General features: G+C 39.2%; 3 protein-coding genes across 3 annotated transcripts; 1 reads left to right on the top strand and 2 right to left on the bottom strand.

Moving 5' to 3' along the window:
- Positions 1-15,397: 15,397 nt before the first annotated feature.
- On the bottom strand, positions 15,398-17,244 carry LOC118275375 (hippocampus abundant transcript 1 protein). Its single transcript, XM_035593296.2, has one exon. It carries the CDS (start codon positions 17,103-17,105, stop codon positions 15,666-15,668), a length of 1,440 nt encoding a protein of 479 aa, XP_035449189.1. The 5' UTR covers positions 17,106-17,244; the 3' UTR covers positions 15,398-15,665.
- Positions 17,245-17,683: 439 nt separating this feature from the next.
- LOC118275374 (AP-2 complex subunit sigma) lies at positions 17,684-19,363 on the top strand. The gene is made up of 4 exons (XM_035593295.2): positions 17,684-17,829; positions 17,912-18,061; positions 18,146-18,319; positions 18,758-19,363. The coding sequence occupies exons 1-4, from the start codon at positions 17,827-17,829 to the stop codon at positions 18,857-18,859; spliced, it is 429 nt and encodes a 142-aa protein (XP_035449188.1). The 5' UTR covers positions 17,684-17,826; the 3' UTR covers positions 18,860-19,363.
- Positions 19,364-21,143: 1,780 nt separating this feature from the next.
- Positions 21,144-27,571, bottom strand: LOC118275578 (putative phospholipase B-like 2). The gene is made up of 13 exons (XM_035593587.2): positions 27,184-27,571; positions 26,447-26,575; positions 26,010-26,124; positions 25,685-25,779; positions 25,203-25,364; positions 24,757-24,877; positions 24,309-24,413; positions 23,785-23,891; positions 23,479-23,595; positions 23,111-23,270; positions 22,611-22,758; positions 21,532-21,676; positions 21,144-21,437 (listed from the first exon to the last, which is right to left on the bottom strand). Exons 1-13 carry the CDS (start codon positions 27,360-27,362, stop codon positions 21,341-21,343), a joined length of 1,680 nt encoding a protein of 559 aa, XP_035449480.1. The 5' UTR covers positions 27,363-27,571; the 3' UTR covers positions 21,144-21,340.
- Between the last annotated feature and the right edge of the window lie 249 nt (positions 27,572-27,820).

Below are 27,820 nucleotides of genomic sequence, written 5' to 3'. Positions count from 1 at the left end.
CTCGAAACGGCATGTGGAACCGACAGACCATGCGACACTGGAGCCATACCAATCCCCTTAATAAGGGAATCAGCGCATCAGTACCGGTTTTCCGTGAATGTTTGGGCCGGCATTCACGGAGAAAACATAGTGGGTCCGTTCTTCATTGACGGAAATCTGAATGCTCAGAAGTTCTTAGAACTCTGTGACGGTCCAATTTCTGAGTATTTAGATGGATTGTCTGTGGCAGCAAACTCAAGGGTATGGTTCCAGTTGGACGGAGCTCCTCCACACTCCGTACTCCTTGCAAGAGAGCGGCTGAACATAATGTTTGGTGACCAATGGATTGGGCGCTTTGGTCCCCAAAGATGGCCGGCACGATCACCCGACCTAACACCCCTGGACTTTTTTTTATGGGGATTCATTAAAAATGAAGTATACGCGAGGGTATCAGAAAGCGAAGCTGAGCTCCGAACACGGATTGTCGACGCTTTCGATAAATTAAAAACAATGGCCTTGGATCCTGACCGAAATTTATTGCGCAGGGTTCGACACAATATCGTACGGCGATATAGCTTATGTGTCCAAAACCGTGGTGGACACATTGAACATTTAAAAATTTAACTGGGCCATTGCTTAATTGTGGTGTGTGCAAAGAAAGTGGCGAGAAATCGCATTCGCAAGGGTAGCCTCCAAAGATAATCCATGATCATTCATCACAACAACTCAATAAGCAGAGTGAATGAGCCGGCATGTCATCGTGTGTGTGTGTGTGTCGCCCGAACGCAGACGCCACGTTGCCGCTCTTCTGGGGTCAAGGTACGTTGATACACGGAGTGTTACACTTCTTTGAATTTATTTTACTATTTGTTTTGTTTGAAAATTTCACTTTTTTAATTTAAGGTTTTTGTTTACATTTTTGTTGGATTGTACTTCTATGTAATAGTTCTACTTTATAGTATAAATTATTGTATAAGAGCGATACACATACTGTATAACAGACAACTCTAGGACGATAACTTATGGACTTATAATAATATTGAAATACAACGTTTTGTTTTTATCGCAATGCACTAAAACATAGTCTAGACCGGCAGCGAATACCGAGTACTAAACCGGTTTCAATTTTAATAGATTTTTTTGCTTGCAGATTAAACGACGAACCCTTTTAACAAAAAGTTATTTACGTATTTAATATTAAAGGTACGTATAAAACCTAGCCACGTTTTCAAAGGAAGCTCAATTTCCATCGTAAGAACCTTGATTAGTTTCATTCTTTCCACTAAATAACCCGTGTAGGTCCCGAACCGAATTGGGGCCAGCCATAAAGAGGTTTTTTGCTGACCTAAATCGGGGACAAGACATCTATCTTTTACCTCGGTGATAAAATAAGATCAATTCGTTAGTTTCACGGATAAAAAAATAGGTTTTTTTAGATAGTTGGGTCTTTTAGAGCTACACTATGGATTCCCGTGAGATTCAAGGTCGGTCGTCTACCCGATAGTCTGAGAAGCGAACGTGCATACAGGTTTCTCACAGTATAAGGAGGTTTACATTCATTCAATCTCCCGCTATGTACCGGCACGAAAACTATTTACTTATGTCTGTAACAAGGCAGAAAAAAATATAGGTGAGCGTACCTATTTATTGATAGTACGAATAATGAATGCGAATATTGGAGCCAGGAATTTTAACCTTAATTAATAATTGTTTGGTATAATGCACATCAAAATGTAATCAAGTTTTGTTAGAACGATGAACTAAAGCAACAAGAATCAGTTTCCATTTGATGTGATGTGGTCAGCGTTTAGAAACAATACATTTATAGATTCTGGTAGTGGCCTAGTCATTTGTCTTCGTCTATCAAGCTTGAGTTGGGACTGGTGGTAATCAATTGTAGATTTTAAAGAGCTTGGCTATAATAGCGATTTTTCGATCCAACAATAAAGTAACGTTGGCAAGAGTAATTATAGAAACGTTTCTGCTTCTTTAATGACTTTTTTATTGCTGAATGGGAGCTACAAAATGGAGGTAGTTATGTAGGTTTCGTTTTAAAAAAACATTAGTTTTAGCTAATTGATAAGTCATAGTTGTGAAGTAAACAATACAGTGTAAACTGTAAATGTAATCAGTAACTAGTACACTGAATCTAATCTTGACGGTGATAATGTCACAAATTAAAGTAAACAACTCGAAATTCTATTGTTAGATAACATAAATTGTTAGACACGTCGTGCGTTTACCTAAGGTGGTAGCTGGCTCGAAGTGACATGGTGTTAATAAACATAATTTATTTTATGCCTGTAATTATTGTAAATAGTAATAAATATGGCGGTAAGTAAACACTGCAAATACGTCATGGCTTAAGTTCGATTACATTTAATTGGCGAGACGAACTATTGTTGTTAGTTTACTTTACTGCAGCAGACTTTACACCTGATGCGAAGTAGATGCTTTTTATTACCTTTGCGAATAGAATTGGACGGGCGTTACTCTTTGAAAATAAACATGATATTCTTACTTTAAATAAGAACGAAGTGTGATTCAAATTGGAATCATTTTATGACATGCCTTTGCCAATCTAACGACCTATACCGCGGCAACCAAAAACATTGAATTTTTCAGCATTTTCCAACATGTTCCAATTATTTACAGGCAGTGTTGGCTGGCGAAGTGATAAATTCTTAACGCGCTTCGACGGAATTCCGCTGAACAAGTTTTATAGGCTTTGGCTTCCCATAACCCTTTTTATTCATGGGAATTAACGGAATCCCCGAAAGGGGAACAAGCAGTTCGGTTATGGAACCCGAAATGCAAATAATGAGACAACTGTGAGCTATGCAGTCCGTATATTTTATGTTATTCAAAGCTAGGTATAGGCAATTCTGCGATTAATTAATTTAATGTCTTAATATTGAATCGCTTTATTCCATCTTTTACAGAAAACTATCTCCATTACACATAGTAACTAACAAATTTCCATAAAAACGAATTTTCATCAAACTGTGTTTAGTATAATGGTTTAGTTGCGTTCCGCATCGCGACCATGTTTCACGGTCAGGCCGACAGGTGGCAGCACTCGCCCTCATTCTCAGGACAACATTAGACTTTGTTCTGAACCAGTCACTGAGGAAACCAACACAAGGTTCTTTTAAGTTCATAATGTTGGTGGTTCTTTGTGCATTTTATGGCGTGAACGAAGTGGTGCAGTTGCTGATATGCCGACTTTAAAACTTGATGTAATAATTAGATTTGATTTGTGAAATTAAGAGATTGGCCCGCAGGTCTAAAGTCTAAACAATCCCACGACTTTGTTCTAAAACTTTCTACATGTCATTTTGTGATCAATATTGCAAGTGTACTGCACCGTACTGGTTGCTGATATCTGGCTTACAGCAGGATACGAGCATCATGAGCATTTTGCATTCGAACATAATTTGTCAATGCTTCCGCTGTCATGGCCGATGTTGAATTGAACGCAGATAATTTAAACTGTATTGCAAAATCGCATCGAGTGGCAAAAATGAGCCGTAACAATATTGTTTGAGTAACTATGTAGTGGTATTTTGCATAATGATGGTTTAGCGTCACTAGAGGCGACACTGTGGCGTAAGTTTTCTAGACCAATGGATTTGTTTGCTAATGTCAACCTTTGGGCATATCGATTTTGGTTGTTTCAATGGTTGGACTAAGGATTTACTAGAACCAACTATTGAATACAAAATAAAAGTTCTAGACCCACCCGACCTTGATGAAACTGCTTTCTTACATTACCAATCAATGCCATCAACACTAATAAATGAAATGGCGTCTTCAAAAAAGTAACACTACCAACATTCAGAAGCTAATTTAAAAGACATAACGTTGACGCTGCGACCTCGGCGACTGACCAGCCAGTTACAATGCCAAGTTCAAAAAAAGTGGCCAATTATGTTCTCTGTGCTAGAAACAAAATATTTCGTAACTGAACTTGAACGAAACTTGCATACAAAGAAGTCTTTGCATTACTAAACATTTATAAAAGATGGCCGACCTTCAATCTGCTCTGTAAAGAGTTTAAAAGGCATTCATTTAACCAGCCTAATATGGTAATGGTAAGTTTTCCTCAAACGTCACATCAGTCAGCATTGTGTAATGCTAAAAACCCATTTGTGTGTAAGTAGCGATTATAAAACAAAGAAGACATATTCCTTGCTACGCTAGATAGTAACACTTATTAGTTGCGACTTGCGAGTACAATATTAGTAAACACAGATAAAAATATGACACCTGTACGTTTTCTCAGAATCTGAAACCTTCAGTAGAATATTGGCATATTATTGCGTGCTACTTGTGATTTCGGGAACGACTGTTTACAAAAAGTAGGCGTCAAATGGCGATGTTGTTCCGCCTTTTACCCTAAAACCTTAAAAGAAGATCGTTTGTTTTTATGTAGGAAACTAGAATTTGGGTCTTATTCGAACTACTTTAGGTAACAAGTTAACAATGCCTTGGTAAACTATGGAACTCACTTCATTTTCCTGTCTACGGTGTTTACCCCTTAAGGTGTAGGAAATAGGGCATATGGTCTGATACACAGTTCAATGTCACAAATAGGCTTAAAATAACATAGACTTGCCAAATGTTATGGAACATTATGTTACGTACACGTGTTTACCAAACATGCCTTTGATATTTTTTATCATTGGGAACAAAGAGACTTAACCGACACACGTGTAGTACGGCTAACGCGATTGTTAATTGGGCAGGGGGACGCTCTAGGACACATTCTGACCTTACTAGTGATTTCCTAAAGGTCCCTAAATCCCTAATACGGTCAAGGCCGCATTACTCGTGAGTAACGCTGACAAATCATTACTTTCAGTCTTTCAGATAAAATGTTTTTGTTCTTCCAAACCTATTTGTCACATGAAAAAGGTAGGTTTCATTAGGTATGTACATGTACTCTATTTTTTGAAACAAAAAAGGAGGTAAGTAAAGTGTTTCATAATCTGTGGTCTGTGCCCTAAATGTAACTGTCAAGAAGGCAACATGGCGTTGGATATTGTTTGTTTTAGGTTAATAATATTCGCTAACAAATACGTGTTACCCGCCGCAGCGAGGCTACTTACTAAAATAATACGTTTCTTGTTAAACTGGTGACGAATTACTTTTCATTATTATTTAATTTTAAAATTCATAATTTATGTAATGTCAGAATAAAGTTCTGGTGACATATATATTTCTTTTTTAATTTACTGGCTTTTAGATCTAATGTTAAGTTGTAACCTCTTTGATATTAATAAAGAGTCAAGACTCGTACACTACGGAGGATCTGCGTTGCGTGTAGTAAATTATAGACAGCTGTGGATACTATTAATTAAGTTATACATTAATTAGTTTTATCACTTAATTGCACTCTCATGTGTCAGTGTGGCAATAACTGGAGCACGAGGTTACGCCCAACATTGTCTATGTTTACTTCGTCTTTTACAACGGAGTAGTACGCTGAGATAATCCCTACGAAAAGCTTACTCATACGATAACAACAGGAAAATAATATTACTATAAAAGTCTCCGGTTGTACATATACATAACACTAAATTGACATCTCATTTTGATGCCAATTTTAAAAACGGTTAGTGAAGTAGGTACCTAAATTAGTTAAACGGTCTTAGGCAAAATGGATGAGATTCGTTTGATAGCAAACACTCACGAAATGGCCTGCAATTTAAGTAAACAGAACTTCAATTTATCAAGAATTTTTAGTAACTCAAATTCAATGGCGGAAAACTAGTGTTACAGCCGGTAAGTTGATACAAACAGTTTTTTTATAAAGGCAAAGACGAGCAAGCAAGCATATTGGATACAGTCTTGAAAGCATTGTATAGACGCTTTGTAAATGGATTCAATTCGTCTCACATTTTCGCTCAGCGAGGCAGACATCTACAATTCCACTTTGTTTTGTTACTCACTAAATATTTTCAAGAAATATACGCTTGGGAACTTCGTATTATGTACTGTCTAATATAGAAGAGAAATTATTGAGAGAAAGAAATATACTAACAACAAGGAGTCTGTGGAAGCCATTTTTTTAACAAAGGTCACGGGGTGATCTTGGACACACACTTAGAAAGGTAGGCGAGACAGACGCCTGAAACAGATATAAATGACTGGTGCTCATACTTGTCTCAGAAAAAGAACTTACAAAGAGAATAACATCCAACATATTGGAAGGGCGGTAATTTTTAATCTTTTAACATGGGGCACATTTGTACCTGACACACCTTACTAAGTTACATTCTGACGAATAACGAATCCCATTTCAGTTTCACCTGCCTACAGCCTTCAGTGAGGCTCCAGGTTCCATTATACGAGATGGAAACAAGCTTTGTGTCAGTCCTGAAACTGACATTTCCATATTTCATTGTCAGTCGGGTAGACAGTGTCGTTACCAAACATTCAATTGGTTCATTGGCTAGACTTGACGTTCCTATTCAGTAGCAATTGGTCTAGATTTGAGTGGATTTCCAATCACCTAGCATGCTTTATCGAGTCATTTAATCAGTCGAGAATCGTGTAAATGGTTCCCTCTATTGCTTATGTAATAAATTCTCCGCGTCGCTCGAAATGAGCCACCTACTTGATTTTCACATGGAAACAGCCGGATTATGCCTCGGTATAAATATTTGACGTCTACCAAGATTTTCTTTAGCGACGACTGTCTGAGGACTTATTTCAAGACCATAGAAGTACCTAATAACAATTCAAGTAGCTTGATACTACATGAGAGGCGAATTCTGAGTCGGATTGACACAGTTTCAATGAAAATGTTGCCTTATGATCAGTCACCGTAGTGAGTAATCTGGTGTGACCGTGACTCGGCGCTAGACAAACGCGACACAAAACGTGACCGTACTGAAATATTTGTTTAATTTTGTAATAAAAGATAACACGATCATACACAAACAAGCCGGTTACGGAAAGCACCAGGTTGTAGGATTCATAAATTTCGTAACTTCGGTCATTTGTGGTGACTTTACTTATGGTTGAGTTTGTGTGTAATCGAGTGGGTGTGATCTACAAACATGTTTACATGCGATGCCTACAAATAAACAACTAAATTTCGAGGAGATTGTCTGCGCGACGATAAAATAGGGCCAACGTGACACGACCCGCGATAGATACGTTTGATTCTAAGATAGTATGTTTATTATGCACTAGTGGTGGCATTATTGTGTCGGTGTGAGTCACTCGCTGCTCCGATACATCGCTCGACTTGCTGCGAAATACTGACAGCAGTATCCTCACTATTTATAGGTATGTAGGGCAAATGCATGTCGGCCGCTGTGGGGGCGCAACTGTCACTACTCGACTGTTTAATAAACTGTTTTGATTTTATATTATGGTGATTAACTCTTCAAATTAATCATTCTTCAGTATTCCCAGTTAGTTTTCAGACACTTTTTGTACTGATTAAGATTACGACTGAAACTGCCAGTATTGCCATCACAGTGTGCAACAACCAAGCGACCTTTCACTACTCAGTTTACGAATTTTGTGGTCATCGATTGAGCAACTTATGGACAGTACTCTGTACACTTTAATTGATTTGGTATTTTCAACGTCATTAATTCAAGTATTTAATGTACTCTGTGAGAAGAAATGCAATTAAAAATAATTCTTGGTTTATCTCGGTGTGTAACGAATCGAAATACTGCTTGGTTATTGTGAATGATTAGCTGTTAAGTACCAAACATAATGAAAAACAAATCTAATTTGGAAAACCAATGAGAAGAATGAACCACGCCTGGAACAACTAATGAGAAGCAGTACAGGCCGATTTGCCACTCCGCATTGAGCAAGCGTGGCGATTGAAATGCTCAGTCAAACATTCCGTGAGAGAAGAGACCTTTGGTCAGCAGTGGCCACTAAGACTTATAGGCTATTAATGATGAACCTGATTTATTAATAGATATCTAGATTTTACAACGGTGACTAATGTAATAATTATCTCTCGCGATGGACATGACGCAATCGAGGCACATGTTGACGTAGGTGTTCGCATTAAGCTTTTGTTAAGCTAAGAATGAACGAAGACACTCATTCAATACCGTACATTATGGCCGTGGGTCAGAAATGAGACGAGCCGGCGCCAATATGGACAAAGGACTTAGGTTCAGTATAATATCCAGCAAAAAGGTAGCTGACAAAATGGCTGCTCTTTCAAATCTTTTAAAAGATACACAAGCTACTGATGTGGGTTCTTTTCACTATCTGGTAGATCGTATACCTACAAGAATAATTATGCTAAAAATACTAGTTGATAGCAACAATTTATATGTAGATGGAAGACTATGAAAATTATAATATTGAAGGGACAAGTTAATGACAGTAAACATTGCGTTTGCGTCTGTATACAGTTTATACAAGCAGTGAAAATATCGCAGTGACGTGGTGACGTCACGCGACCGGTTCGTAACATTTTATCTTTCCTTCAATATCATTGAACACAAGGGCAGAAATGCTGAACTGGAGCATGCTTTTGTGGATTTACGTATTTCAAAACGAGAACAAAAGAGAATTTAGGTACTCCAGTCTTTCGACATCTTGTAGGAATCAGAACTTGTGTATTTAGGTAATCCATACTTCCAATAACTCGTAGGAATAGCAATTTCTAAAAAAGTATAAAAAGTCTAATCGTTAACGATGATTCTCTTGCAAGCAGTGGGGCAATTAGTTAATAACAAAGCATCGGGTTTCCTAATGGCGTCTTCAAAATGATATCTAATGGGAGGCTTATCGTTGGTACTAATTAATATTTTATTACAACTCCAACGGACGAGTACTTTATTAAATTTTCCAATTCGTGACATCATCTTTATCAGGCTGATTATCGGAGCGATTTAAAAATATTTCGGTTGAATGAACCTCGGCTACATTGTTTTAGCAATTCCTTAGTTGTCTAACTTTCTCTATAGTCGGCAATTGAATTGGGATTTGTGAACAATGAAATTGGCAGCTAATAACATTAGAGCAGGCAGATAGGTATACAAAATAGATTCTATCATCTATTCTTGGGTAGTTTATGGAAGGCAATATGGCAGATAAACTCGAGATTATAGCGGTCTATTTCTACAATGCTTAAGCATAAACAATTCAGGCGTATATTGCTTCATGCCTCTTATCCTATCGAATCGTTTCAAAATATTTGGACGGCTCGTCGTGAATTTTATCGTCAAATTACAAACGTTCCTTTATCTTTAAATTACTGCTTTTGATAATACGTCGGTACTTAGGCGGAAAAATTCAACTGGTAAAACCATTTCAATGATTAGATAACTAAATGAACTCATTTTAAAGTCTCAACTTTGGGTTATAACAATTTTTATAAGGAAAACCCTTTTTTATTGTGATACATAATTATAACATTTAATTTACAAATCAAAACAAATTCGTTTTGAAGTGACACAATCTGATTTTTAATAGTAAATGTGGTTACGATAGATTCGAATATTTATGGAAAAGAGTTAAATTAACTCAAATCGCTTGTTGTTCAGCACTGTACAAGTAGACGCTAACTTCACACTGTAGCTCACACAAACTACTTGCGTCACAATGAAAACTTATCAGAACGAAGTGTACCCAGAGAATTTCCACTATTTGTCAAATGTAACGACAAAATCCCGCTGCTCAGTAGACTGTATCTCGGCTTGTATCAACGACAGTATCAGCTTCCAATGTCACCAGAGACAGTAAAACTTCCTATGTTTAATCACATAGGTCTTGTTCTAAAGAAACGAGTGCTAGTAGCGTATTAGTCACTGGCTGATAACAACCGCTTATCGGTCGCACCTCGCACTACCTTAGCCATTCAGCTGGCTGGTAAAAAAACTATAATTAATGCCTTTGCTATAATAGCTTGCTACTAGCTCCACAAAGTTTGCGTACTAAGTTGATCATACAATAGAATATGTTTGACTATCGCAAAGCAGGTTCAGTAAAAGGATTGCCCTATAAAATGATATTTATGGATGATACGAGTAACCTGTCAGTGCATGGCACATTTAACCCCTAGCTTTTACCGGTGACCGTCTAAACACACTGTTCTCACATGAGACGTGACGTCAAATAATCTCTTCGTATGTGGCTATCGACCCGTATAACATTGACATGAAACAGAGACATTTAGCATTGCGTACTTACGCTACTTATGTAGATTAAGTATGTTTGTGTACAAACTCAATATCATAAGCCTCTAGTTTTACTACAAAAATACTACCATCACAGCACTCGAAGAAGTCGCAAAAGCAGAAGAATAGCAGACGAAGCTCAGGAAATCAGGATCGGTGGCAGTCAGGGCAGCAATCTAAAGTACAGCTAAAAGGAAAGCAAGAAGGATCTATCTACTGCTACTGCATTTCTAAACACCATGCGTCCTACAAAACAGGGTGAGGACATTATAGAGAATGAAGGCAGTTTCTATCCCAGACTGAAGTAAGGCAGTTATGAGTTTGAAAGCCTAAATAATTATGACAGCCCAGGCCTACATTTCGGTCAATATTAACTTCGTTACCAAGTTATAATTACTTGTAGTCAAGACCATCTAGTCGTGAAATAATTTAGATGCTAGTTTCGTGGAGTTTATGCAGGGAATAATATTAATGTCCTCATTAATTTCATCGTGGTTTCAGTTTTGTACATTAATAGATACGTACATACAGAGTGAAATTGCAACCTTTTCCCTAATAAGTATCAAATAGGTAATAGTAGTTACAAAATTAATTGACTGGACTTCTATATTTGGATGTGATTTACAAAATCCTTGATAATCAATTAGTTTGTGAACCTAATTTACAGCTTAGTATTAATGTTTGCCCATCCCGAGGGAAATAACAAAGTTTTGTATCAAATTACGACCTAATTTTTCTGCGAAAGTCTACAGAGTTTACCTTAACAAAAAGTTCTCATAAAGGGATCTCGACAGTATAGGAATATAAACCCGCTTTATAAACATACTCGTTATTTTCACTTGTATTTCTCCATCGTTAATTGGCACGATGACCTTTAGATGACAATGACAATCTTTTCACAAAGGACTTTCGGTTGGCCAATTTGTTTGCTATTTAGGTGACTTTTGGAAGAGCAAACATTTTATACCTCTCCCCTAATGAATTTCGGCGTGTGAATATTGCGAATTTAACTCAGTAACTGGTGAAACCCAGCTTTACTCGCATCGTAAACAATGTCAGTGATTCATACCGTGTGCAGTAAACCTGCTTAGAGAGATAAAACAATAGAGTGCGCGCGCGCCGGAGAATTCAATCGGTCACGTTTAGCTGGATCGAGTCAGGAAATAAAGCGGTACGATTATTATATTTCAAAGTATTTCACGCAGCTGCCCGTTTGAAATGAAAATTATCGTGTTTAGGGCTGTGGAAGTTCACGTACACAGCTGATTCGTGAATAAAATTCTTAAAACTACGAACCGTCAGCTGTCAACTATCGCCACATTTTCCTGGGTATTTTTTGTAATACTGAGTAAATATTTGAATAAGGTTTAAACAATCTTGATATGGAAATTATTCGGTTTGAATTCTGAGAATTTTTCGTTTTGTGCCTGGACGTGGAATGTTGAAGTATGTTTTCAATGTAAGTAATTAGAGATGTTATCTATGCATACTTGAATTATTACTGTACGTATAGTCAACGTTGTGAGTCTATTGTAATCAGTTTTAATGGAAGGCTTTTAATTTAATGGAAAAGGATTCTTTAAAGTCTTTGAGTATACTTCACAAACATTGAAGGGTGAAAGTCACTCAATGCATTTGTCAGTCCACCAGAACGATTTAAGAGTGCAGAAAGTGAGTTCATACGGTAATGACTAAACAATTAATAATATGTAACCGATGATACATGTTAACGATGCTAAATAATCAAGTTTCGATTAAGAATGCATTTTATTATTATAAATCATAAAAGATTCCGTCGAGCAAAGTAAATGAATTCAACAAAGTATAAAATCAAGGTCGCCATTTTATGCAATTACGTAATGCGGCTGGCGTGGCGCTCAAGTGCCGTGTGGGAGATAACTTTGGCAGATCATTATTGAAATAATGTTGCTTTGAAACTTCTGGTGTTAATAAACAATGAAAATTAGGAAAACTGATATTTTATAAACAAAATTGTGCCCACTGGTTTGAGTTCCCTTAATCCCAAGACACTTGACTTTGAAAGATTTCGCAAGAAGGTTCGTTATACGAAAGATAACATAATACAGTCATAATGCCACTTCAGAACACAATATTGTAAAGGAGAACCGAGCGAAAAATAAAAATCTGGATTTTTTTAAAGCTCGGGTGAATGCAAAGGTCTGATGAGATAATTAGATTACGGCTTTTTGGGTCCCGAAAGATATTCAAACTATGTAGATCGTTAGCCCTTTTCTTTAAGAATCTAGATAATTAGGGCTAGAAGACATTGAGGTTAGATTAAAAGGATTGTATTTTTAAAGTTTCAGCAAAATTAAAAGGCTTTGTGGTAAAAATAAATCTTATGGTACAAAGGTCACTTATTTAATTAAAAATGGGGCATCGAGGGAGCATTTATAAGGCAATGACACTGCACCGACAAAGACCACGTAAACGTAATGGAAAATAACAGAAACGTTATCTCTAAACAAATACAACCTAGCATCTAGACAAGTTAATTATTTACCTTTGTGCCACCGAGATTCAAGACCATCTGCTCCTTAATGTATCTCGAATAATCTCACAATTTACGTCGAGTTCTATTATTAGAATATCCTTAAGCTGTATTACGAAGGCTGACATTTAAGAAGAATATGATAAACCGGAATTCTTCGCGATTACCTTTGGCAGAATTAGGTAACCTACTATTTTAATAATAAGTCTGTACTAAAGCTGTATAATATCAATTTCAGTGAAAGGGATTCCATTAGTACTCAACCTTTGCGTAGGATTATGAAGCTTACAGTGTAACGTCATCCTTGTTCACTTAACTGTTTACTTAGGCAGTTTCAATCACAAGTCACGTTAAACACTCATTTCCATAGTATGCGGATCAATAACGCTGTACATAGGAGACGACTTTAGGTACTACGTGTGGATAACAAAAGGGAGCAAAAAATATATTTAGGGTCATTCTTTTTTTTTAATATAAAAACTTGGCGCTATCTGCGAGCGTTTAAACGTTATACGAAACGTTGCGTGACCCCGAATTCCTCACATATATCAACTAACGACCGAAGGGGCTCGACAGCTTGCCTAGCACAACTTTCCCGGCATCTATCAAGTGCCTCACTGACACTTCCAACTTGAGTGTCCCTGACATTTGTTCTTAAAAGCTATTTACGAATCTTTTATAGTTTTATGAAGCTAGTTACAAGTAGACACGGATGAAGTTTTTGATTGAACCGAACTTACAAGATCCTTTAGTCTGTCGTTTATTTCATGTAACAGTTTCAGTTGTAGTTAGTTAGTTTTTAATAAATTAATTGCTACTAGACAGAATGTATCTGTTGAAATTAAAACCGTGTTCAAAATTGCCAGAAGCGTGTCTGCGACGCAAGAACATCGTATGGGTCTATCGTCTGTCCTATAAACATGGCAAAATACTCTATTTCATTACAGCAGTAGGACAATAGTTTCCGGCCTGTGTCTACATAGTAACTATCATGATCAACAATTAACACTAATGAGCAATAGGCAAGAAACAAGCTCCACACTTGTGTAAAACTGTACAATAACAAAGATACCGTTTAAATATAAGTTTAACAGGAAAATAACGTGTGTCGCTAACTGTTGTTTATAACTACAGAGCGCCAGAAACCACTGATCACAGATGACGTAATTAATTAAGAAATTAAATTTAAACTCGACGGTGTTATGCTCGATTATAGAATCGTATTGTTTGTTTTAATTTTATACAGCAAGGTTAACATCTAAACTTCATAAACACGAGAGCTAATGTGCATTAAACTTGCATACAATGCTATGCCGTCATAGTCAGTAGCAGTCTAGAATTAGCTAAGTTGGAGCGGATTTTTGTCTGTTATCAGACTATCTTGCCTGTTTATTCTAATTGGAATTAAACTAAATTGTTATTGTAACCGTTTTAGATTAAGAATTCATGAGAAAATACATCCGGCCCGTTATAGTTATTAAGTTCCGCGTCGTTTTGTTACCGCGCTTAAACAGCTTGCCCTCTTACAAGCAAGGTCACTGAATGAACGGCTGGTTCATTAACAATGCTCAACATTAAATAAGCTTCCTAATGCTGGTGGAACTGACAAATGCAAGAATATTTTTTAAAACTACTTCAAGTGTGCAGCCATTGAGTTGCAAAAGCTTCAACGATTGTACGGTTATTGTGGAACACCAGTAAATAACGGACTACAGACTTTAATGCGCGGTTGCAGTTTGATGACAGACCATTGTCCAAACCATTCAATGACTAGAGACGATTTCGCAACCAATTACGTTGTATAAGTTTTCCCGTTCGTTCTCAACATAGACAAAGATTTAATTCATATTCTTTTATAGAAATTGGCTGAGAATCAACAACCGGATGTTTATGGGGTCAACGATTTGTTTAAAACAAAAATAAATCGTTATGAATAGGTGCCAGAGCCGATAATCCATGTGTTACAGATCTGATTATAACGTAATTATATCATAAGAATAACAAACTTTCAGTTCATTAGTGATTGCTTTAACCCTGAGTCAGGGATCCCCCCTGACCATTGAAATTGGGGAAAACTCGTCAATTTTTACGATTTTGATCGACTGTTTTATATTTATCAGAAATCGTTTGAAACGGGCTTACGGTCGTGCGCCTAGCAACATAACAGTCTAATACAATGTCACAGATATTACTGCATACATATACTGAGCTCAATATCTACCTCTGTGTAAATGTAATGTACGACAGAGATCCCTTGGACTCCTGTCAACACTATCTACTGGCGATAATTTCGAAAGTGTAGTCGTCTAGGCACACGCAACCAGAGGACGTACAAAATTCTTACTTATGTAATACCTATATGTACAAAATATATCAATATTTGAAACATTTCCAATTTACAGTTTTAAACCTTAACCTCCAGATTTTAGTCTATTTTCAATTTTCTCATTTCTCTCAGCAATATTAAATATAATTATATAGTTGTATGGACAGGAGACATCACTCTGTTATCTTAATCTGTACATCTTGTATTGACTAATGAATGTTTACTTAACCACTGCCCTTATCTACAAATGGAATATTCATATTTGGAGGCAAGTTATGACAACATCAACATCTCGACGCAGTTATTATGATTTAGGAGTGACTCATAGGCAACATGAAATGTAGCAGTCAACAGTCGACGCGACCGACTTATTGTGTGATGCTCGGCCCGAGACATGAAAACATAGCCTTAACAACGATTTCATTGATTTATTCAGACAAAATATGTACACACTCCAGCGGCGACTCCAAACCATATAAAAATATAATACAAAGCTTAAAAAACACGATGATTAAGCTGTATCGACGCGGGAATGTATCGGTGTCGTCGGCGAAACGTTAGGAATCACGGTCACTCACTCGAGTTAGCTTTGGTACCTCGTAAATGCACGGGTCGCTGTCGCTGAGCACAGCACTGAGAGTCAGACGCTGGCCGCTCGGCCGGCCTTCACCGCTAGCTAGAGCGCGGCGGACTCGGGCGCCATCAGCGGAGACAGCGGGCCCGCCACGCGCCGCCCGCGCTCCAGCTCGAAGCGCAGGTCGGGCGGCGCGCGGCGGCCCGGCGCGCCGTCCTCGGGCAGGAAGGCAGCCACCAGCAGCGCGCAGATCACGAGCAGCGCGCCCAGCACGAACGGCGGGCCCGGCACCATGCGCACGTACTTCTCCTCGCTCGGCTTGCCGGGCACTGCATGCTCCTCGTTCAGGTCTACGTGGAACAGGTAGAAGATCACGCCGAACATGGCGGGGCCCAGTCCATTGCATAGACCACGGACACCTGTCACCATGCCCTGCACCACTCCCTGTCTGTCTGCCCGGCTGTTCACGGACACATATGCACTGATTGCAGGATATGTGACAGAGCCGAGTGCAGCTAGCACTCCCGCAGCCCACATCATCCATGTACGGCTGCCAAAGCCGTACCACATGAGTTGCAGCATCTCAAACACTAGTCCAACCATAATAGTATGCTTAGCTCCAAGCGATCTCATTAAGAATCCAAGAACCACTTGTACACCAATACTGAGCACTCCTACGATTGCAATAAATATTGCCACTTGGACTACACCGAAGCCCATCACTAACTTCAAGTACACAAATATGCACGAATACTGTCCGGCCTCCGGCAGGTACGAGAGGAACACAGCCACACACAACATTAGCACTGTACGTTCTGCACCAACTTTCCGTAATGCTGCAAATGGGTCTGCTTGCTCCCAGCTTATAGCAGGACCCCAGCCACTGGGTCTGACCTTCTCTGGGAGGCTTTCAGGTACTGCGACCATTATGAAGAAAACATCCAGAATTGCGACAGCAGTGGCGGCAGCTACTACGAGTGACTCTCCATACAAGTCCATCAGGTAGGCGCCCAGGGCAGGAGAGATGACCATGCTGGCGGCGAAGGTAGCAGACACAAGGCCGTAGGCGCGCGAGCGCTCCGCCTCGGTAGTCACGTCCGCCACATAGGCGAATACGATTGAAAACGTCACAGCGAACACTCCACTGATGCTGATCATTGCGAAGAACCACCACGTGTTGATGGTCATCAGCGGGATTGGTGCACAGGTAAAGAACACCGTCACTAGCAGGAAGAACTTGCGACCCCACACGTCAGAGAGCGCGCCGATCAGCGGCGCAGACAGGAACGACAGGATGCCCTTGATGCCCATTATCAAACCGTTCATCAGGAACGTGTGATCCGGGAACGTTACATTCAGCACCGATATGATCGGCATCGTGAGCAGTCCCCACGCGAAAAACTCCAGGAATATCACCACTAAAGCGTGGAACACGGAGGGCTCACCGATGCCAGACATTGTCATAATCCCGTCTTTCATAACAGTTTTTCTATTCCGTATCACCATTTCTACTTCAGTTTTTGTGGTCTTCGTGGGCGTCATTTAAGATTTATATGGTTTATTTTCCTACAGAACTACTTATATTAGAGACATTTTGGAAACCTAAGCACTACATGGAGGAAAACTTGATAAAAACGAGCAAGTAGTAGCAACGTCAAAAATCCACTGGAAAATTGAAAAACAATTCGATATTTGTGTTGCCATTGTATAATTTTTAAAACTGTACCGAATTTGAAGAATGCTTATTGGATATTCAATTTTTAATGTTTGATATGCTTCTAATTGTAACTTTATCTAATTATTTATTGTAAATTGTATTAAATGAAACGTTGATAAATGTATGAAATCATAGAAAATATGAAATAAAAATTTACATTTAAAATACCAATCTTACCATTTCTACATTGATATAGTTATGGCAACACGTCACAAACCATAGACTAAATTACCTATAAGAAACTATCTATGATTAATATCGTTAAATACTGCTAATAAATATCTAAGTTTGTTTGTTCTCCTCAATTTCTACTACTATTCTGTATTTATTAGTTTACCTTTTAGGACAAATGTTCAAAAAATGTTAAAGATATGTAAGTTTTCAAAAAAGCGATCTGGAACGCGCAATCAATACGCACCATAGACAAGTATAATTTGACATTATCCTTTTTTGTTTGAGTTGTCAAAATTGAAAGGAAGAGGAGGCGTCGACTCGTACAATTTTACAATCACAAATTAAAAATTACTATATTTCCACTTTTACATAATGGTAAACATTTTAAGCTTGCATTGCTAATGCTTAATTAAATTTTATACCATCTAACAATTTATTTTACGTTCATTCCCCACAGATTCGTTTTATTCTCATCCAAAACCGAGCGGGTAAAACTAGATTGGCAAAATGGTATATGAACTTCGACGACGACGAGAAACAGAAGTTAATCGAGGAGGTACACGCTGTAGTCACCGTCAGGGACGCCAAGCACACTAATTTTGTTGAGGTGAGTTGAAGAATTTATTTCACAAGTCCTTAGAGACCTTGTACTTTTGGTCAAAAAATCCTTAAAATTTTCGTATTATTTCAGTTCAGGAACTTCAAGATCGTGTACAGAAGGTATGCAGGGTTGTACTTCTGTATATGCGTGGATGTGAATGACAATAACCTGTGCTACCTGGAAGCTATACACAATTTTGTGGAGGTCCTGAACGAATACTTCCACAATGTGTGTGAACTGGATCTGGTGTTCAACTTCTACAAGGTAATTACACCAAGAATGTAATATGTTATACATTTGCCATGTCTTGTACAATCACTTGTCAGGAATTTGTGACTTCCTGCCATTCACATTAGTCACTAACAAAAAATGTAAACTGCTTTAACAACAATAGGAATTCTTCAATCATCAGTAGAGTTTAATACTGCCTTGTTGATGTATCTTCGTAGCAGTCTTATTAGGCTTGTTACAGAATATACTACCTATTAGATTTTTTTATTCTCCTAGGAATCTGGCTTTGAGACTAATAAGAATGAACTTATTTTTACTGACTTAAAAAAGAGGAGGTTTGACCTATATACCAGAACAGATTTTGATGTAGTTTTTTAGTTTTTTGCAACCTAGGAGATGGTTTTAAGGATGTATTTTCAGCAAATTAATAAACATATTTATTCTAATTAACATTAATGTTCATAATTGCAGGTGTACACAGTAGTGGATGAGATGTTCCTAGCGGGAGAGATCAGAGAGACATCACAGACTAAAGTCTTGAAGCAGCTCCTTATGCTCAACTCCTTAGAATAATCTGTTCAGATCATGTAGCTGTAGACAAAGCCAGGAGCAAGTTATTGCAGACTTGGACACTATGAGATTAGCCACAAGTAGTACTGATCACTTAGTAATCAGGTGACATGCTATCTCATGGGCCAACAGCTACTAACACATTGCTGTGAATTCAAGTCTGTCGTTAATATCTTGGCTATGTCTACATTTAGTGTAATTTATACTGTATTAATGTCCAGTGTTGCTATGTTAGAGAATACTAAGTGTAACAAGGTATTTGTAGTGCTTGCAGGCATGGTGACATCAATGTAAGCTCTCAGGTTTGATACCTGGGTTGAGAATAATATTACTATTATAGCTTTGGCAGTAGGTTCTATAAATACAAATAATATTTTTAATATAGCAACACTGATAAGTATTGAAATATTCACTGTTACAACATTATTATATTGTTACTAAATAAGATTGTATAAAGAATACTCATTCATTCCATCTTGTAGGAACACATTATAGACAGTTTTAAATACAGTGAAACTTGGTTAAGTGGGACCTGGATAAGTGAGAAACCTCCACAAATGGAACTCATACTGAGGTCCCTACCCATTGGCACTGAATTACCTCTATTAGTGGGACAAACAACCCTCTTTATCTGGGATTCGTTCTTTCGATTTATCATCTTAGTTACCTCTATAACTGAGACAGCAAGTGAATTTTAATGCATAAACCTCAGTAACTGAGACAACAACGTTTTGTTTGTTGATTTACTTATTCTTATTCATTTATAATGTGCACATAACACATTGTTTTATTTAAGAATCACACCTCTTTATGTGAAATAACCCGTATGTTCACCTCCATTAATGGAACCCTCTTTAAATGAGACAAATGTTTATTTATACCTGGTTATCTGAGACACTGGGTTAGTGGAATACCTCTATAAGTGATACCAATTTGAAGGTCCCTTGATGTCTCACTTAACGAGGTTTTACTGTATATATTGTAGACATCATGCTATGTTGGAGAGTGGGAAGAAATGTATTACATTGACAAATGTATGGCATTGTGTATTTGCTTATAAATATGTCAAAAAGTAGAAACTATCAATGTATAAAAGGCACCAGTAGGTATTATGTTACTTGGGATTATTTCTACCGATCTTCTCGATCAGTGATTCCAGTAATCTACCTATCGCTTTATAATGAAGTTAATTATTAAATTATTCCTAAAATGGAGATGTTTATTTAATATTCGAGTTCTCTTTTTGACAAGCAATGTTAAAGTATGTATTGTTCACCACCACGAGATCATAATGTAATGTATATAACTGTAAGTATAAGAGTTTATTGGTGTATATTAGAGTAAATAAAATTTATTGCTTATTTATACATTCGTTTCTCATATTTACCTACCTACTTATATCTAAGGGTAAATAATGATTCATATTAGCGCCCAGTCGAAGTTAATCAAAGCATTAATCTCAAATGTCACCCTTATAGCCAGAAAGCAATTCTTCAATTCCGCCATATTATAAAAAGCTTTACCACAAACAATACGAAAATGTTCAATAAAACATGATTTATTTATAAAACATAAGTTTTACAAAAAGCATACATATAAAACTGGGCGATATATTATAAAATGCTACCTTTACCTAAGTAATTACAAAACTATTTATACAGAGATAGATGACATGTTCAAAATAATTATATTGCACTCCAACAACTGCTAAATAATAAAAGAATATGCATAACTGAAATAATAATAACAATGTTCCTAGTTCCCGTCCTAGATATACATAATAATATCTAGTATTACCAATCATAAATAACAATTTCATTTACGTGGAAGAGCCATGCTTTGACACTGCTGCACTGGCACTGCAGGGCCAACACGGCTGCAGTAAGACCACCGCCTCAAAGTACACCAGAGCGGTGACATCGCTTACATAGTGGATGCTCAACCCCCGAGCTAAGCAGGCAACACACGTCTAACTCCTCTGGTGTTGCCTCGTCAAAATCAAGTAGGTTAAATTAGTAAACCCCATAAGTTTCTTATTTCCAATCTCCTTCAGTAAGGCCGCGAACGCACAGGCAGGTGGCTTGCTTAGCGCCTAGTGTCTAGCGCGTAGCCCAGTAAAACGAACGTTAGCGCCTAGCTAGTCGCTTGGCGTGCATCCTAAGCGCGCAGTGCAGCCGGTCGCGTTCATTTTAGAACGTTCGTTTTACTGGGCTACTCGCTAGGTGACGCGCTAGACATTAGGCGCTAAGCAAGCCACCTGCCTGTGCGTTCGCGGCCTAAAGATAAGTACCTAACATTAATTCTGCTTACGATGAGATGCAAGTTTATAAAGCTACAGTCGAGTTAAAATCATTATTAGACGACAACCTTCATCATTTAAGCAAGTAGATACAAATTATAACTACTTCTATACTCTACGCATATTTCTTAAAGTATAGCCGAGTGTGGTGTAAATTGGTCCTTATTGCGTAAGTCATAAGACTGCTACTCCCACTCCCAGTCGTGCAGTATAGGCGGGAACATCCACTCGTCGGGGTGGCCAACGTGGGAGAGGTGGGGACCCATGTCGAAGTGGCTCCATCTATGGATGTTTTATAAATGAAGCCTAATATTACGCAATCATTCAAATACCAACCGCTACTAATAAGACATAAGGTATAGAGTAGCATCGTTACCGGAAGGGCGGTATCCCCCGCGAGATGTTGTGTGTGGGGCTGGCGATGGCGAGGAACCTGTAGCTGCCGCGCAGGTAGGCGCTCGTGATCTTGGCGTCCGTGGCGCCGTGGCTGCGGTGGCCCAGCGCTCGGAACGGAAACGTGCCTGGCAACAGTATGTACCGTAAACACTTCATTTACAGCTTAAATCAGTGCTCTAGTTGCGTTCTTTATTAATTCTATCTACGTAGCCCAATATATTTGTCGAACCAAACGTTCAGAAGCATCACCTGATGGTAACCAATCGCCACCCGTTCAATCCAATGCCCTAAATCTACAATAGCATTTCCAGAACCCCGAGATCTTGGTTTCTCCCTAGAAGAGCCCGCCCGCAATCCGCTCTCAGTAGGTAGCACTCTACGCTGCCTGACGATTTCATAGGTCACACTCTACTCACACAGGTGATAGTGTCAATCACTGCGCCATTATCATCGTTGTCGCCGTTGGTAAAAAAAGTTATTATTCTATAGACTAGAAAGCACAATACAATATACCTTATTCTACTGTACTTCCTATTAATTCTGTGTGTTACCTGATAATGCTGAAAATCAGCGCCGCGCCTCGAGCTATCGCGCTCGGGTTGCGGCATTTAAGCTGAGTACTGGCCTTTTTGCACCGCGACTTTTTTTTATCATAATTATTAATTTACATTTATTTAAAACACTCTAAAATTATATTTTGAAACATTACTTATAAAAATAAAAATACAAAATAACATTTAAAAATATAAAAATAGGAGCCAACCAGTAGCGGGAGCATGGTCCAAGCTACCGGTGGTTAGGGCTCCAAAGACAGAAACCTCCTCACAATACGTGCCGTTTCGAGGAGTACTGCCTTCTGCATCAGGCCCTTGATCCATCCGCCTGCATCAGGCCCTTGATCCATCCGCCTGCATCAGGCCCTTGATCCATCCGCCTGCATCAGGCCCTTGATCCATCCGCCTGCATCAGGCCCTTGATCCATCCTTATTAATTTTATGTTTATTGTTTTTTTAATGGTGCAAATAAACTATTTTTCTTTCTTTCTTTCTTCTTTCTTACCGTTAGCCGGGTTGAGGTCGTTCCGGGCGGCGATGGCGTTGCAGGCGGAGTAGGGCGGGTCGCAGTTGTCGCAGCGCGACAGCGGGTCGTGCTTGAAGTCGTTGTAGCGCATCGTGTTGAACATGTCGCGCAGGTTGAAGATGTCCGCCTGTCAATAACGAAATGGATTTTCAACTTTACCTAAATATGACGGAGTGATAAAGTTGAGAGTCCTTTGAAAAATATTGGAGTGATTTGGCACGCCACTCCACACGACACTTAAAATTCATAAAACAACTACAATTTACCTACACTTGTGGCACCTCTCACCCAGGGTGAATCGAGAGGGACTAAGGAGTGTCAGACTTTTCAAACTAAAAACCAACTCGTACAAATTCCTATCCCGTACCGAGGCCTTGTTACCTCGGTATTGGCAATCTTCCCGGAGTCCCCACCAATAACGAACACATCGGAATGTCCTAAGAACACGAACATCTGTCGTACAAAGAGAAGCTTGTCACCTGTTTCTCCTTGAGTATCTTGGCCCTGGGGTTGGTGTAGTACCCGAACCAGTCTCCGTAGGTGGCGATGCGCACGTTGCCGCCGCTCAGGTTGAAGATCCGAGGGAAGTAGGGGATGTTGTACGACGGGAAGTATGTCGTGCGGGTCAGCTCTTCCGTCCTGATGATATAAGATGATCGTGAGACATTCAAATTAAAATTAACGTCATGCCGTCACTTGAAACTACTTAGTAGACTAGTAGAGCATTTACGTGTGTAGCCCACACAAACATAATGTTATCTCATAATAAGCACTGTTTAACTAAACAATATTAAGAACACAATATGAGTAAGCTTCCACCAGCGTCAGATACATGGCATGTACTCACATGTCCGCGGACTCGACAATGCCGGGCAGTTGTTCCACGACCCACAGCAGGCCCTCCTTGATGAACCCGGGACAGTGCGTGGTGCGCGGCTTGAACTTCTTGTAGTCCACTATGAACCTGGAGGAAATAACTATTAATACTAACATAGGCTTTTGCTGGCAAGATTTTATCCCTCTCCCCTCTCAAGAGCGGAAACCACAGATGTTTCCAAATAAAATGATATAAAAATCTTTGCCAGACCCAAAAATCGTTTACCACCGTGTATTTTTTTCCGGAAGAAAAGTAAGAAATATAAATACGGCTCACCACTGGTTGTTGTACGTGCCACTGTTGTGCCTGCTGAATATGTCGACCCACTGCTTGCCTGTCCGCGCCAGGCGGTTGGCTACCATCGCGCGCGCGTACTCCATGATCTGACGACGTAGTTGTTTAAATTAACGATAAAACTTTATAGAAATAGACAAATATCCAATAGATTTTCGAAACCGATTCTTGATTGGAGTGCTTGTATGACTAAATATAAATTCCTACGACGAAAAACATAAGTCATTTACAAATATAATAGATAAATCACATAGGTAGATTCTCCTATGACCTCGTCTATAGTTTGTACTTTCTACTTATCCCATGGAACAAGGGCGTGGATTTATTTATGTTATGTAATATTTCCAGATCATATATGAGCACAACCATATTTAGAACTTTAATCATTTGTTCTTTGAGATGATGGAATTGGTGTCATGAAGTATCTGGGCCTTGTAAGAAAATGCCCATAACAAGGTATGAAAAAACAGTATTCTTGAACTACAACCTACAAGGTATGTTAGTACCTGTCCCACTGGTTTGACGTGCTCGAAGAGCGAGCGGTTGCTGTTGCCGATGGTGGTCTCCCCGGCCGTCAGCCCCGACGATATGATGTAGAAGTCATCTGTGGACTGCCATGGAATTTCACGTGAATACGACAATTAAAAACAAACGACCACTATTGACCAAAGCCCTTCCACTTCTCCCAAAAAATTTCGTGTTTTATCAAGTGCCTTGGTGTGGGCTATGTTTGAGAATACTGGCTGTCTCTCGGTGGCGAGGCACGAGATTAAAAACTAGTTTATTACTGTTTATTTCTACCGATTTCTATTACGTCGTGATGCTGCGATTTTACAGTAAGATTTTACGGTGACTGTTTCCTGATACAATATCAGGAAACAGTTAAGAGGCTGCAGAACCACGAGTAAAAGTAACTGAATAGGTACAAGGCTAAAAACTCAGGTAAGTACCTACCTGCACGAAGGCAGGGTAGGACGTGAGCGACATCTTGTAGCCGGGGATGATCTTCTTGCCGCCGGGCAGCACGTGCAGGTACATCACGTACATCTTGTGGAACCGCAGCATCGACTGGTAGCTGCGGGAAGTTGTTCTTAACTTAACTCGTTCGTAGTTAGACAGTAGTCCAACTTTTGTAGTGGGTTCAATCAAACGCATGTTCTGTTTTTATTTTCAACCGTGGTGTTACGGGAAGTTTGCTTAACTTCGAAAATAAATAGCTATGACATACAGACGGACGGACTGACTGACATGACGAATCTATAAGAGTTGCGTTTTTTGCCATTTGGCTACGGAACCTTAAAAAGGCGACATTTTCGACATCGCAAGACTATTTCAGTTATTGAACAAAATATATAACTATTCTAGTTTTCTAAGCATAAGGTAAAGATTCCTAATGATACCTGTTCCAAGTGACATGGGACACGTAGAGGTTGGAGCGGTCAGGCAGCAGCTTGACGAGGCCGGTGCAGTGCTCGTCAGGGAACAGCCTGCCCTCAGGGTTCGACTTGGGCAGAGACAGCGCGAACGCCAGCTCGTCCAGGTCGCCCAACATGTTGATCCAACTGATGGAAAACATTGTAGGTAGTCAACATCAGTAACCATCGTACCAAACATAGGTGAAATACAGATCTAAGGGGCTCTAGAAGGTGTATAATTCGGTAGAGTCAGATCAGTCATAGCGTCTAGTCGAGCTGAATTCGGATCTAGTAGAAAAGAAACACCACTATTAAAATATCGCACGTTATCAGAGCGGTTACGTCACGTGAGCGTCTGATCTGGTAGAAGTTCAGCGTCAGGTGACAAGTAACTGGCGTCAAACGTGGATTGGAGGCTGACTTCGAGTACCTGACCTGCTCGTATAGGTGTAATGTGGTGTACTCACATGATGTCTCTCGTAGTCAGCCACTGGTATGGATCCCTGGTGGCAGCGTTGTAGCCCACGGCCAGACCTTCCAGCTGAATGTAGTACAACTTCATCTGGGGATACGTTAGATTTCGTATTAGTACGCTAGTCTACTGGAGTACCGGAATTCCTCGCTGGTGCTCCTCTGAAACAGTTCATAAACGGCAACGACGTTTCAGAGGAGTGTTCAGGAGGAGGATAACTTTTAAGCACTACTAGTTTTGAAGTCAAAAATAAATCTTGAATAGTACTTGGGTCTTGGATGTAATAAAAGACCGCTAATCAAGGAGTGTGGACGTAGTACCTGGTACCAGTAGGAGTTGTTGGCGTTGCTGTCCACCATGGCGGCCATATACTCCTCGTTTTTGTCCACGAACTCCTCGATGAGACCGCACACGTCCGTCTTGTTGTAGCAGTAACTGTACAACAACAAACATTATATGAGAGAGTCGATTTTAAATAAAGATGGAAGAAAGGATCGCACCGACTTGTAGTTTGGTAGTTTTTTTTTTTTTTTTGACGGGGGAAAATCATCCAATGATTTCTCCCACCTTGGGCGAGGCGAGAGGGAGTGTCAGACTCTTACTGACTAAAAACCACCCCGTTCCTTCTCCTGCTTTTCGAGCCGGAGCCCTGGTAAACCCGCTAGGTAGTCCGCAGCTCCGGGTAGTTTGGTAGTAGACTAGTCATTTGGTATACGAGATGAAATATAAAAACAACAGCAGTTAGCCGTAACCTCACCCTTTGAGCATGTTCTGCCAGTGCATCCAGATGAGGTCCCTGGTGAGGAAGCCCTCCAGGTAGCCGGCCGCGTACGCTTGCTTCTCATCAGAGAAGTCGCGCGACGTGTGCAACTCCAGGAACGCCCACCTTACGGAAGCAAAAATATAATGGTCTGTGTTTTTGTCGAAACTATAGGTAAGCAGTAAGCTACTACGTGAGTATTTTTAATTGAATTTAACTATTTCTACAATTTACTCTGCAATTAGCAACTTATTCGTACTTTTCAAATATAGTTTAAACAATCATAACAATTCAGATTTTAGGCGATTCTAGGGATACAACTCTAGTAAAATAACAACTATCCATATTTTTTTTGTTTTGTTTTATTCGACAAAAACTAATGCTTGACTACAATCCCACCTGATGGTAAGTAGTGATGTAATCGTTGATGGTGAAGCGCACTAGTTTCTTAAGAGCCTATCTTACATATACACATTGTTTGAAAAATTGTGTGGGAAGTAGGGTGTTATAGCATTCCTCTATAACAACAAGTACCTATAAGTAGCTTTTTTTTGAGTTAAGAAAATCATCTAATGACTTCTCCCGCTTTGGATGAGGCGGGAGGGAGACTCTTACTGACTAAAAACCACCCCGTTCCTTCTCCTGCTTTTTACGTTGTCCGCAGCTCCGGATAAAACGTACAGCCTAGTGATCCTTGATAGAAGTAATTAGGCATTAAGGTCATAAACACATACCCAGTAGTATTGATTTCGTTGCTGTAGGTGGCGCGGGCGACGTACACGTCAGGTATGTCCGCGAAGTAGTCCGAAGTCTTCACCGTCACCTTGCTCCCGTTCCACACCACATACCCGTACCTACCCTCGCACACCATGCACATACTAGCTACCAACAACACACACCAGCTGTAGTTCATCACGGTACTTTAAGTACTTTGAGCCTCGACACTGTCGCTTGCGTGCTACCAGTCTTCCACAGAGAAGGTAACGTGCTTTCCTAGCGATGACGAACATTTATCCTTCATTTGAGCAGTCAGCGTTTGTAAATAAGAATATTTATTCAAATGTAACGTTTTATAATGACAGCGCGACGTTTTGACGTTTGCTGTCAGTGCTGTGTTGCCATTTTGTGGTTTTTGAACGATCCGCAATCTGTTTATGGCTTTTGATTTTATTTCATTTAAAGTTCAGATTATTGTTTAATAAAAAAATTGGACAAAAATCTAATAATATCAGGTAAAAAATAAAAAAAGAGAAGTTGTGAATATAATTTATTGATTCTTATAGGTATCCTTATGTTATATACTCCTTATCGTCACCTTATTTTAAACAATGAACACAGTTCATAAGTACATCATTTATAGCCATCGACGTT

This window comes from Spodoptera frugiperda, chromosome 8 (genome assembly GCF_023101765.2).
Source record: "Spodoptera frugiperda isolate SF20-4 chromosome 8, AGI-APGP_CSIRO_Sfru_2.0, whole genome shotgun sequence".
NCBI classification, from domain to species: Eukaryota; Metazoa; Arthropoda; class Insecta; order Lepidoptera; family Noctuidae; genus Spodoptera; species Spodoptera frugiperda.
This window is presented reverse-complemented; position numbering and strand designations above follow the sequence as displayed.

Coding starts and splice junctions, on each gene's coding strand:
- LOC118275375 (XM_035593296.2), bottom strand. CDS start 17,105: ATGACGCCCACGAAGACCACAAAAACTGAAGTAGAAATGGTGATACGG.
- LOC118275374 (XM_035593295.2), top strand. Junction 18,062..18,145: donor AGCACACTAATTTTGTTGAG/GTGAGTTGAAGA, acceptor GTATTATTTCAG/TTCAGGAACTTCAAGATCGT. Junction 18,320..18,757: donor TGGTGTTCAACTTCTACAAG/GTAATTACACCA, acceptor TCATAATTGCAG/GTGTACACAGTAGTGGATGA.
- LOC118275578 (XM_035593587.2), bottom strand. CDS start 27,362: ATGAACTACAGCTGGTGTGTGTTGTTGGTAGCTAGTATGTGCATGGTG. Junction 23,271..23,478: donor ATTGTCGAGTCCGCGGACAT/GTGAGTACATGC, acceptor TTATATCATCAG/GACGGAAGAGCTGACCCGCA. Junction 22,759..23,110: donor AGATACTCAAGGAGAAACAG/GTGACAAGCTTC, acceptor CGTTATTGACAG/GCGGACATCTTCAACCTGCG.